This window comes from Staurois parvus, unplaced genomic scaffold, assembly GCF_062004578.1.
Source record: "Staurois parvus isolate SC_StPar_1 unplaced genomic scaffold, SC_StPar_1.0 ptg000503l, whole genome shotgun sequence".
Classification (NCBI taxonomy): domain Eukaryota; kingdom Metazoa; phylum Chordata; class Amphibia; order Anura; family Ranidae; genus Staurois; species Staurois parvus.
This window is the reverse complement of record NW_028318299.1, coordinates 510,266-524,133: the sequence shown is the minus strand read 5'-3', so window position 1 is coordinate 524,133 and position 13,868 is coordinate 510,266. Positions and strand designations below refer to the sequence as shown.

Below are 13,868 nucleotides of genomic sequence, written 5' to 3'. Positions count from 1 at the left end.
TACATGAACTGGGATTTTTTTTTAGCAAAGACATGGAGCAGAATACATTTTGGTGTAAATTTATGACGAAATTTGATTTTAAATTTTTTTTTACTGGACTTTTAATAGCAAAAAGTCAAAAATATTGTTTTCTTTCTCTAAATTGTCGGTCTTTATTTTTCTATAGCACAAAAAATAAAAAATGCACAGGCAATTAAATACCACCAAAAGAAAGCTCTATTTATGGGAAAAAAAGGACATAAATTTAATTTGGGGGCAGCGTTGCATGACCGCACAATTTTCAGTTAATGTAAAGCAGCTCCGTAATGCAAAAAATGGCCTGCTCAGGGGGGGGGGGGGGGATTCTCAGGAGGGCAAGTGGTTAAAAAAACAGTCATTGCATATTTACAAACCAAAAGGGTTGCGATGGCTTCTGTTGAACCGGCCGATACCAGTTGGTATTTGGCCTGTGTGTACCAGGCTTAGGTACCCTCCACTTGTTTATATCCCATCAATCAATTCTGCACTACTTTTAATATTTAAATTTAATGACAAGACAAGAAAAAGTGAAGTATTTTATAGTTTTGTTTCTTCAGCAACTTTAGTTACAAAGAAAAGGGAATTTGAATCATTTACATTTTTCATTGATTACATTTTCATTAAGGTTTACTCAACCTTTATAAGTACTGTGGCTGTGTTCAATCATTTTGTTTTCTTTCTACTAAATGGAATTATGTTAGATTTATTTGTTTTTTTAATTTAAACTAAATTTGGAGGTTGGCTTGGGTGTATGTGACCATCTTTTGTTTTTTTTTTGTTTTTTTTTGCAGATGCCCTAAAATAGACTGGGTTGTCCTACAAGTGATCAGGTGATGAAGGTCTTTGTTCATGGAGGTGGACACATTGTTGATGGTTCTACAGTTTGACAGCACACTTTGTACTTTTATATATATATATATTGTATATATATATTTATTTATGAGCAGGGCCCTCCTAACCATCTTGTATTATAAATACCTTTATAATGTCTCCCTTTATACTGCACAGACTGTTGGTGCTTTATACATCTTAAATAATAATAATAATAATAATAATAATAATTTTGATTAACTAATTTGTCCATTTTCAGTACCTTTTTCTGTATTTTATAAATGTAACTTTATGTGACTTTCAATGTCAAGTTTTTATATACTAAAAAAAACCAGGTGGATTTTAGGGCCAAGATGGGCCTAAGTACTACCAAACAAGAAATTATTTTACTGGACTTATAATTTTTTTAACTTACTTTTTTTTCAATGGTCCTAAAAGAGAGTGAGGAGGAAGTGATGGAGGCCTTTGTGCATGGAGGAGGACAATGCAACACAGCATTTTGGCACATTGTTGATGGCCATAGGTTGTGGTGTGACATTGACTGTCAAACAAAAACTTATTTCACTGATTTCTATATAAAGGTTTATATGATTGTTTTTGTCTTTTTGATGCAGATATTTTATAATCTGAATTCTGTAAGTTTCATGGTTACCACAGAAGACACATACAGAGAACTAAATCCTACTTACATTTCTACCATCTGGTGAGTGATATGTTATCCGTAGTACAATCCCTGATAAACCCGTGACCAGCACAAACGATACCTGTTGGTCCAACACAAAAAAGCCAACTGAATGCACGTGGGATACCATATACAGAAGCACACATAGTGAAACTGAGAAATAGAATATAGATATAGGCTTTGCATCCCAGAGTGTCTATAGATGGCTGGAATTCAGTAAACCTCATAATGGGTACAACTTTTAAAACATCATTCTTGGCAAATCATTGAACTCACACTGTTTGCAAAAATAATGTCAATATTTCATCAGGTCGATGACACAAAGATAAATGATTGGACCTCTTGGTACTACAACTGCCTTTTAGCTGCATGTCTGCTTCTATGGGTCTTGTAAACATCTGGCTACTGGGCTAGATTTGCAGAAAAATCTTTGTGAAAGGAAGTCTTCACATCAAACCTCAGAAGCTTTTTAACTTTGAAACATGGGCTCTTCCAAGAGTCTAAGCATGGTTGCCCACAGTCTGAAATGTTAACTACAGTTTGTAAAAAGCATCCTGATTTTTCCCATCCAAACAAGTCCATGGATGGGAGAAACTGTCTGTTAACACACCTTGATTGTCGGCTGGCTGATTCCTGTAGTCTCCAGAACAGTTATACTCCAACTGCCACTGTCATGGTCATTGGTTGCAAGGAACATCCGGCATCTTTACAACCAATCAAGTGCTTGCCTCGGGCCCCACCATTCAGAGGAGGAGGGAACTTCTTCCTCCAGAGTACAGATCTGTTCCCTCTCATACTGCTCCACCTCCCAGCTCCTGAGAATGGGACTCTGACGTGAGGGGGTGGATGGTACTGATGTAAGGGAAAGTGGGGATCCTGAGGTGAGGGGGAGCAAGGACACTGATGTAAGGGAAAGTGGGGATCCTGAGGTGAGGGGGAGCGAGGACACTGATGTAAGGGAAAGTGGGGATACTGAGGTGAGGGGGAGCGAGGACACTGATGTAAGGGAAAGTGGGGATACTGAGGTGAGGGGGAGTGAGGACACTGATGTAAGGGAAAGTGGGGATACTGAGGTGAGAGGGAGTGAGGACACTGATGTAAGGGAAAGTGGGGATACAGAGGTGAGGGGGAGTGAGGACACTGATGTAAGGGAAAGTGGGGGTACTGAGGTGTGGGGGAGTGAGGACACTGATGTAAGGGAAAGTGGGGATACTGAGGTGAGGGGGAGTGAGGACACTGATGTAAGGGAAAGTGGGGATACTGAGGTGAGGGGGAGCGAGGACACTGATGTAAGGGAAAGTGGGGATACTGAGGTGAGAGGGAGTGAGGACACTGATGTAAGGGAAAGTGGGGATACAGAGGTGAGGGGGAGTGAGGACACTGATGTAAGGGAAAGTGGGGATACTGAGGTGAGAGGGAGTGAGGACACTGATGTAAGGGAAAGTGGGGATACAGAGGTGAGGGGGAGTGAGGACACTGATGTAAGGAAAGTGGGGATACTGAGGTGAGGGGGAGTGAGGTCACTGATGTAAGGAAAATAGGGATACTGAGGTGAGGAGGAGTGAGGACACTGATGTAAGGAAAATGGGGATACTGAGGTGAGGAGGAGTGAGGACACTGATGTAAGGGAAAGTGGGGATACTGAGGTGAGGGGGAGTGAGGACACTGATGTAAGGGAAAGTGGGGATACTGAGGTGTGGGGGAGTGAGGACACTGATGTTAGAGAGAGTGGGGATACTGAGGTGAGGGGGAGTGAGAACACTGATGTAAGGGAAGGTGCGGATACAGAGGTGAGGGGGGACTCTGCAAATTCTGATGTAAGGGGGAACTCTGCAGACTCTTAGCTAAGGAGGAACACTGGGGGCTCTAATGTAATTGGGGACTCTGTGGACTCTGATGTAAAGGAGAACTCTGTGGTGCCTGATGTGAAGGGAAAGCTTGGGACTCTGATGCAAGTGGGGAATCCTGGGGAAAAGTTGCCTGGCTGGAATGTTGTTTCAGTTTATGGATAGATCCTTAAGCCTGGATACATGCAATGAGATTATCAGACAAATGATCATCCATTTTTTTTTTTTCATGCAAGTCTCATATTGAAAATGAAGAAGTTACTAAAGTTATGAAAATTCTCATTCCATAGAATACAACTTGTGAAGTGATGTCATGTGTTGTATTGTAATGTATTCTTTCGTTTCAGAGCATGCGTGGTCTTGCTCTTCCGATTTGTTTGGCAAATACTGCACTGATTAAACAAAAATCGTACAATAACTGGTATTGTACGAAAACAAAGTTTGTGTTTGTCCCTTTCTGATAATTTTGGACAAAAGCTGTGTCCTGTCAGGTTATCCTATGATCGCTTTGAAAGCGGTATTTTCTGATCGTGTGTACTAGGCTTTAGGGCTTGTTCGTATTTACAGCAAGCTGTGGGTCAGAAAGCTACATGGTTTTCAATGTATGTGTTCAGTACAATGATAAGGTATCTTTCCTGCAAGTAGCAAACTGAAAGCTTGTGGTCACAGTTCACTGCAAGCATCTGCTGATGACTCCATGTAGACGTCAACCCAACCACCTCATGGCAGGAAGGGCTGGTAGTCCTCACAGGGATACAAGCAACAATAAAATACTCAACAGAGATTCTTTGACATCCCTATTCTATTCCAAAATGGCTGGATTTCCAATATGTCTGTTTTCCGGCAAAACTTCCTGACACTAGACAAGCTTAGGAAATCAAATGTAGCCATCCTGGGCTGTCCCTAGGAGGACGCTTATTGTGACCACCAGGACATACAGCCTGGCTGAATAACTTAGCAAACTCTATTGAAAGTAAGACACCGATACTCACAGTGTCCTTGGACTCTTCTTTTTCTGTGAAGACAAAACACAGAAACATAGAACATTTAGACCTGATATGTGATCTATACAACTTTACATGAAATAATTTTCCTGCTCAGTGTTCATTTCTAAAGGTCTCCAGCCCCTCGCTGTGGTAAAGTGAACACTTCTACTGGGTGGGCATCTATTAGATCATCAGTCTTTATAAAGTTGCGTCACACCAAGCAAAACTTATTTTTTAGGAATATTGCCATTGGTGTTACCTCTGTTCATGGGTATGGAGTAAGGAGCCCCTAGTAAAATTGGACATGTAGGTTGGTTATTAAAGTGGAGTTCCGGCCCCTGCCACCTACAAATGCTGTAGCTGCTAACTTTTAATAGTAGGGCACTTACCTGTCCAGGCATCCAGCGGTGTCCTCTCCCTGAGCTGATTCTTCAATTGGCTGTCGGGTGATGGCACCGCCATTTTGACTAAGGGAAACTGGCAGCTACGCCTTGCAGCTCCTTGCCAGTTTCCTACTGCGTATGCACAAAGTGGGCTGCACTTTGTGAATGGGCCGCAGTCCTCTGGGACCTTGGAAGTGTCCCAGAGAGCTGTGGGGGTGCCGAACTTCTGACTCAGTTTGCCGAAGTGGGAGCGGGTACCTGTGAAAACCAAGTTCCTGCTTCCCCCTCCCCCCCAAAAGGTACCATAAGTGGCAGCGGAGAGGGGGGGGGGCAGCAAAACAGAGCTTCCACTTTTGGGTGGAACTCTGCTTTAATATAAAATGTTTATTGATTGGGAACATCACATACAACCAACACATTTCAAGGGAGAAGCTTCTCTCTTCTTCAGGGCTTAAGCATTTGATTTGTAATTAAAACTGGATGAAATTCAAGGTGTCCATGTGGAAATGAAGGTGGCTGGATGTTTGACTAGCTGCTCCTAACTCTATACCCAGATCATCTGCTGAGCAGTTCATTTACTGTGTTAGGAGAGAAGCGAGCCAAAGACCATAACCAGAATTCTGGCCAGGTCTCTATAGACGGAGACTTTACAACAGGTTAACCTTCCAGGAGAATGACCTCTCTTATTGGACCAGGATTACCATACACCTACAAGAACTGGCATTGCATAGCTTGCTGTGAGCGTTCACCATGGCAGAAAACCAACACAGATACTATAAGAAGCTTGTAAGTTTTCACACTTAAATGTATCATAAAGTATAAGACCTTGTGCATGCTTGAGCTACAAAAAGCTGCTTCTACCGGTGATTAAGGCTTTTTTTTTGCCACTAAATGGTCCTCCATGTTAACATACATGTCCAAGCACACATAGATGTTTAGAGGCTGAACCCCCCCCCCACCACCACCACCACCACCACCACCACCACCACCACCACCAAAGTTGCATTCAGGAGAGGAGCTTTTGTACATAAAAAATGCAGAAATTTCAGCCCAGTCATTGGGTGAATTATACCTGAGACGTGAGGCCGTAGTGCTCCAATCACAGTATTTGACGGTAAGAACACACGCAGGCGGTTTTTTTTCTCGGTTATGTGAATATTTGTTAAATGATGGTACAATATGTCAGCAGTGTTTGTAATGTGTAATAATAGTAATCATATCATGGATATCCTCATCAAATTGTATACAATAAAACAAAAGCAAATGCAGAGCTTTGGAAACATTTTAATGTTTAATCTGCAAACAATAAGTAACAATATCTTTAACAATAATCATGGTAAAGGCAGAGCTTTTTTTCAGTGGGAACGCGGGGGAACGCAGTTCCGGCACCTCCAGCACTGAGTGCATGTAATGGCAAGGGGTGGTGGGGTGTACTACAGGGTCCATTGATGATGGCTGCTGGGGGATCCATTGTCACTGGAGGGGATCTATTTTTTTGCAGGGGAGGGGTGTCCATTGTTGTTGGGGAGGTCTACTGTTGATGGTGGGATCTATTGCTGCTGGGGGTGGATCTTATGTTTTAGTGCGGCCAGTTGTTGCTGGGAGAGATCTCCTGTTGAGTTGCTAGCTGCTGGAGGGTCTAATGATGCTGGCTTGTGGGGAGATCTGTTGCCAGGGGTCTACTGTTCTTGGGGGGGGGTACTTTTTTGAAGGTGGTCCATTGTGTCTGGCTGCAGGGGATCTATTTTACTGCTTTTCTTGTTATCATTAAAGTGGTAGTAAACTCTCTCTTACAATTTGATCCCAACAAAATCTGCATGACAAACCTTAGTAATCCCTTCTTGTGAATGTCTCCTTACTAGTTCTGTTTTCTTGCCATGCACCCCGTTATATCTAGTGATGTCACCGACGCATGAGCAAACCCAAGACAGGATGTTTTGTCTTGAGTTTCTGCTCCCAGAGGCACAGCTCCCAAAACCCCTGAAATTACAGATTGTTCCTGCACCTCCTGCTACACCTCATGTAATGTGTGACATGTCACATGGGGGGGGTAATCCCGGGCAGATCAATGTTTTCTGTATGTTTGCTCACCTGTTTTACTCCACGTGGTATATGTGGTGAAGCTGCGCTTTATTTCACTATCTATTGTACCTGATGAGTATATCAGGTTGACCGTGAATGGCGAAGCACGGCTGCCATAGGAACGTCGGATTGAGAATGAGGCATGGATAAGACCTTTTTGGCAACAGCTAAATGAACGGGTGGAAAGACAATGCATTGAGGACTCACAAAACAATACCTAAGATCAGGGGCGGACTGACAACTCATGGGGCCCCCAGGCAATAGGGGATCATGGGGCCCCTGTGTCTTTGCCCAAACTCAAAAAAGCCTATGAAAAAGGTACCAGGGGCATCTCATGGGGCCCCCTACTGACCCCATGCCCTCGGGCAGCGCCCGAGTTTCCAAATGGTCAGTCCGCCCCTCCCTAAGATGGTGCCGTCGAACCCCAGGAGAAACGATTTATATAACTTGACAAAAATAGTAAGTAATGTGATTTGGGCTGCCGTAGTGTGCATAATGATGGACAATACCTTTGTTTAAAGGAATCTATTAAAATCAGAGGAGCGTTTGGAGAGTTTACCACCACTTTCACAAATTCCATACAGATTGACACTTGGTTCTGTATTCTCTAAAAGGCCGGTACTGGGAGGTAGGTAAGGGGTGGAACCAAGGGTTGGTGTGAGGCAAGGGGGTGACTCGGAAAGGGAGAATTCCCACATCTGTTCTCTGAGAAAAAAAGCCAAAAAGTAAAATGCAAAATATAGTGCAAAACAAGAACAAGAACTGTTAACACCATAGAGAGAAGTGCTTTACAGATTTGTGTATTGTGAGTCTTGGAAGCAAGAACTTTGATGGGGTTCATGGTGCATTGGTCAGCCTGTGGTTGGGACAAATGATTCACCTGCTAGTTATGGACAGGTGGCCAAGATATACATCCCTGGTAACCTACAATTTCTGTATTTTGTGTAAGTTGTTCCTTAAGTCCAATGGCAATCAGTTTATTAAGCAAAGATTCAAATATGTCTCGTTGTTGACTGGACATCCTGCGTAACTTATGTGCAAGAAGGACACCCACAGCATCACATTCATCACCTTTGTGTCCACCACTAGACAAGGCATCCCTCAGCAAAGTATCATAATCTGAAATCTTTCTCTTTTTCCCTCACTGGGTCCTCATACCGGATGCTCCTGGCTTCTGTGCTTCTGGGCTTCGAGTATCCTACAGAAAAATTATAAAAACATTCATTAGCAATGGAAAATATTCATGTTTTCTTTCCTCTTCTATCAACAGTTCCCCATGAATTCCCAGGAATGGCAAGACATTGCAAAAGAATGCCAGGATATATGGAGTTTTCTGAATTGTGGGGGCGTAATTGATGGAAAACATGTATGGATTACACCACCAGCCAATTCAGGATCCTACTATTTTATTTATAAAGGATTCTTCAGCATTATGTTGCTTTTGATCGTCAATGCCAAATGGATATAGGGAAAAATGGAAGAAACTCAGATGGAGGGTTGAGAGAGTGGTGTGAATTCCTTAACAGATTAAAGCGTTACTAAACCCCGTACCGTGCATTCACTATATCCGCTCTCCCCGGACCCCGCATTCACTATATCCGCTCTCCCCGGACCCCGCGTTCACTATATCCGCTCTCCCCGGACCCTGCATTCATTATATCCGCTCTCCCCGGGCCCCGCATTCACTAAATCCGCTCTCCCCGGACCCTGCATTCACTATATCTGGTCTCCCTGGACCCTGCATTCACTATATCCGCTCTCCCCGGACCCTGCATTCACTATATCCCCTCTCCCTGGACCCTGCATTCACTATATCCACTCTCCCCGGACCCTGCATTCACTATATCTGGTCTCCCTGGACCCTGCATTCACTATATCCGCTCTCCCCGGACCCTGCATTCACTATATCCGCTCTCCCCGGACCCCGCATTCACTATATCTGCTCTCCCCGGACCCCGCATTCACTATATCTGGTCTCCCAGGACCCCGCATTCACTATATCTGCTCTCCCGCACCCCGCATTCACTATATCCGCTCTTCCCGGACCCTGCATTCACTATATCCGCTCTCCCCAGAACATGCATCCACTATATCTGCTCTCCCCGGACCCTGAATTTACTATATCCGCTCTTCCCGGACCCTGCATTCACTATATCCGCTCTCCCCGGACCCCGCATTCACTATATCCGCTCTCCCCGGACCCTGCATTCACTATATCCTCTCTCCCCGGACCCCGCATTCACTATATCCGCTCTCCCCGGACCCCGCATTCACTATATCCGCACTCCCTGGACCCTGCATTCACTATATCCGCTCTCCTTGGACCCCGCATTCACTATATCCGCTCTCCCAGGACCCCGCATTCACTATATCCGCTCTCCCCGGACCCCGCATTCACTATATCCGCACTCCCCGGACCCTGCATTCACTATATCCGCTCTCCCCGGACCCCGCATTCACTATATCCGCTCTCCCCGGACCCCGCATTCACTATATCCGCTCTCCCCGGACCCTGCATTCACTATATCCGCTCTCACAGACCCTGCATTCACTATATCCGCTCTCCCCGGACCCCGCATTCACTATTTTTTTTTCAATACTAGTAATGGCGGTAATCAGCGACTTATAGCAGGACTGGTGGACTGCAGTGGGCATTCTGACACGGGGGGCAAATGACTAACTGCCACTGACATCCCCAGTGACACTAATACAGTGATCAGTGCTAATAAAAAGCACTGACACTGTACTAATGACATCGGGCAGTAAGGGGTTAACATTTGGGTTAACTGTGTGCTGTGTGTGTTTTACACTGTAAACATGCTGCTTTGTATGGCTCTGCTATGCAGAGCCATACAAAGCAGCGCGCTGGAGCTGACAGGTGAGAGCATTCTTTACATACAGACCTCTCCCCTGTCAGTGATACTTGGTGATCGCCGGGTGCCGGTGGTGAATCTGCAGCTGGAACCCGGTAATCGACAGCTGAAGATGCCAATGGCGGCGTGGGCAGGGCGCACTCGTGCCTCCTACCCAGAAATGCAAAATCACAAACATATACGTGTAATTGCGCAGCCCTGCCACCCTGTAGCGGTTAATATAGGCATGCAAAAAAGTACAATATTTAAAAAATCATTCACTGTTCTGTTGACATTTATGTAAATAAAGTAAATAGCAAACAATACAACATGAATGTACCTGTAATTATTAATAAGCATCTGCGCCAGTTGGATCTGATATTCCTTAGATTAAGGCTGGCCATACACTGTACAATTTTCTTACAAATTTCTGTCCAATTTCCTTTAGAATTATCTTCAACTATGTAGTGCAATTGCCTACCTAATTGGATACAAGTGAAAGTTTTGTTTAGGTTTGACCTCCTATTATATGGTTTTTCGTAAACGTAAAACCGAATTCTCAAGAAAATTGTATCATGTATGGCCGGCCTAAGAGCTGCAGTTGCTGAAAAAGACTGGCAGTCTAAATATAAAATCAATACAATGAAACTGCGCTTTCTATAGAGCCAAATGTTCAATCAGATATGAACTATCAATAAATCTGAATCATATACTAACCAAGGGCGGACTGACCATTTGAAACTCGGGGTCAGTAGGGGGCCCCATGAGATGCCCCTGGTACCTTTTTCATAGGCTTTTTTGAGTTTGGGCAAGGACACAGGGGCCCCATGATCCCCTATTGCCCGGGGGCCCCATGAGTTATCAGTCCGCCCCTGATACTAACCCAATATAAAGTGCAAATAAATCCATAAAACACGCAGAGTCGGTTCTCATGTATCAAAAACAATTCATGTAAAAAAAAAAAACATATTTCAAATCAAAGTCACAAAGTGTAAATCATCTAATGTGCATATCAGGTATCAGTTCATCAAAAAATAAATGTAAATTAAAATGAACGTCCCAAGTGCATACGATCCAAATGTGCAAATGAAGAGTTCACGTTCAACTAAAGTCCATCACTAAGGCTGGCCATACATTATACAATTTTCTTTAGAAAATTGCTTTAGATTTACCAAAAAACATATAATAGGAGGTCAAACCTGAACAACACTTTCAATTATATTTTATTTATTTCAGGTACTTATATAGCGCTGTCAATTTATGCAGCACTTTACATATATATTGTACATTCACATCAGTCCCTGACCCTCAAGGGGTGTACAATCTAAGGTCCCTAACTCACATTCATACATACACATACAAGGGACAATTTAGACAGGAGCCAATTTACCTACCAGCATGTCTTTGGAGTGTGGGAGGAAACTGGAGTACACAGAGAAAACCCACACAGGCACAGGGAGAACATACAAACTCCATGCAGGAGGCACCATGGTCAGGAATTGAACCCATGACCCATTTACTGCAAGGTAGACGTGCTAACCACTAAGCCACTATGCGCCCAATTATATCCAATTAAGCAGGCCCTTGCTCTACATAGTTGAAGGTAAATTTAAAGGACATTGGGCAGAAATTGAACAGAAAATTGTATAGTGTATGGCCAGCCTTAATCCAATAAAGTGTAAAGTCCAAACTGCCAAATGTCCAAACTCCATTCTCAGTGATCATTCATGAACATGGACCACCATGTGTCATCACCCCGAACACACACAGTGCTCAGCCTCAATATCAATAGACATGAATGTATTCCGATTTATTGATAGTTCAGACATGATTGAACATACGGTTCCATACAAAGAACAATTGCATTGTATTCATTTGATGAATTTACCTGTGTCTCTGTCTCATCTTCATTTTCTTCCCCGTGTTCCATGGACGATGAACTCGACTCTGAAGCCCCACTTGGTTGAAGAGTGCATTGGGAGTCTCTGGATTCATCGGCTAGAAGCATCAGGCTCTCAAAATGCCACCCTTGTGGCACATCCGCGTCATCCGCTCCGGCACCTGATGTTCTAGAACCTTGTATTTTTTTGTACTCCTCCTTGAAAACGGTAAGCAGTTTATCAATTTTACGCCTAACATAGTCTTCGGTGGGATCAACACAAACCGCTACATAATTCTTTTAGTTCTTTTAAAGCTTCAGCATGCTTCTACCGATTGGAGTGATCCTGTGACTTCACATCCCATAAGCAGGAAAATTCCCTGAACTTTTCAATGAATTGTGGTAGGAAATCAGGAGACATGAATTTATCAGGCATTGCTTAAAAAAAAAAAAAAAAAAAACTTGAAAAATATCAAAAACATTGTAAAACATGCATAAAATGTAACAAATGGTCAGCTATAACATGAGGTCATGAATCGCATCACCACATGGCTACGTTGCTATACAGAAGTAAAATATAATTGTATAAATCAAACACATGTATTCAGGGGCGGACTGACCATGTGGAAACTCGGGCACTGTCCGAGGGCCCGGGGTCAGTAGGGGCCCCATGAGATGCCCCTGGTACCTTTTTCATAGGCTTTTTTTTAGTTTGGGCAAGGACACAGGGGCCCCATGATCCCCTATTGCCCGGGGGCCCCATGAGTTGTCAGTCCGCCCCTGCATGTATTAGTACATATTAGCAACTACAAATGTTTTTTGCACTTTAACCTCCCTGTCGGTCTGATTATGTCAATATTTCTGTGCTCAAAGCGGTACATTATTTTGCATGGAAATATGTTGTTTTTTTATTGTAGGCTGTAATTCTTAGGAATAACTCACTGAAATCTGTCCGAACAAGAGTCTAGTAAACATCCCGGGTAGGATAAAATGTGAAACACGAAATCATAAATTATAATATACTAAATAATCGTAAATAATAATAATATAATAATAAATGTAATTCAATAATATAATCAAACCAAAAACACTGAAATGTGAAATATAGCGCCAAGTTCGCACATCGCTGAGCTCAGTCGCAGAATCGTTTTCAGTGTCTGATGAGGAATTTCCCCCACCAATCATTATCGCTCAATTCTGCAAGTGGTTCTGATTTACTATCGCTGTTCTCTAGCCGGTCTAAACCGCGTCTGACCTAAAGGGACGCTTTTTGGACGCCATGGACGTTTCTCAGTTTCCAGGCAGAAAGAACAGTAAAAATGCAGGCAGGGCGCCGGACAAAGCACTCGGGACACAATGTATGTGAAATGGTTTGATACAGGAATGTTATACTATGTGATTTTACTGTATTTAGTGAATGTCACTTTTTCACATTTTTGAATTTCCCGCCGTTCCGTCCCCCGTATGTCCCGACGTTGCAGGGAACGGAACCTGGAAGACAGATGCCGGCATCGGCCGGAGGACATGGGTGGGGATGCTGCAGGGGGGACATCGCGGCAGCGCAGGACAAGGTGAATACTGCAGGGATTGCTGGAGAAGCGGTGCAGTGTATTCCCGAGTGTAGCTCGGGGTTACCGCTTTTGGTACTGAAAGTTAACCCCGAGCTACACTCAGGAATACCACCAGGGGGGGTTAATGAGCACCTTGTATGGTATGGTGTTAAACATTCTCTGAAGAGTCATCTTCAGAAACTTACTTCAGGTATGTGTGTGGACTGGTGTTCCGTACAAATATTCTGAAGTTCCAAAGCATCATACTGTAATCGTATCCCCATGTGTTACATAATGTACAGGCTCCGCCTCTTCTCTCTCTCTCGGTGCCCATTTGAAGACATTATGGCCACCAAAGAGCACATGGCAAGTTCTCCTGCTGAAGACCAGAGACAGAAGAGGTGGAGGAGCTTGTGGAGGTTGAGGAAAGTCTGGAGACAAGAAGAGTGACCAGAAGAAGAGGGAAGAAAGCCATCAACATGACTTTTGAGGAGATGGTCGACATGGTTGCTATTCTCCAGAAGAAGGATTATGATTGCTGGGAGCAAGTCTACAAAAATATGAACATCAGGTAAGATGCTGTTTTAGAGAAGGTCATACGGGTGCTAAGAAAACACCATTGGGTTCATCGTACAAAAGACCAATTGCAGCTATAACAGCTTCAACTCTTCTGGGAAGGCCGTCCACAAGGTTTAGGAGGGTGTCTATGGGAAGGTTGGACCATTCTTCCAGAAGCACATTTGTCAGGTCAGGCACTG

General features: G+C 43.7%; 1 protein-coding gene across 2 annotated transcripts in view; it reads right to left on the bottom strand.

Moving 5' to 3' along the window:
• LOC149451952 (uncharacterized) overlaps nucleotides 1–13,868 on the bottom strand; it is a 38,868-nt gene that overhangs the window by 9,660 nt on the left and 15,340 nt on the right. For both annotated transcript variants that reach the window (XM_089689908.1, XM_089689909.1), the window contains exons 4-5: nucleotides 4,371–4,393; nucleotides 1,539–1,613 (exon numbers count right to left, since the gene is read on the bottom strand). In XM_089689908.1, the coding sequence (XP_089546034.1) occupies nucleotides 1,539–1,613; nucleotides 4,371–4,393 (98 nt within the window). The remainder of the gene's footprint in view (nucleotides 1–1,538; nucleotides 1,614–4,370; nucleotides 4,394–13,868) is intronic.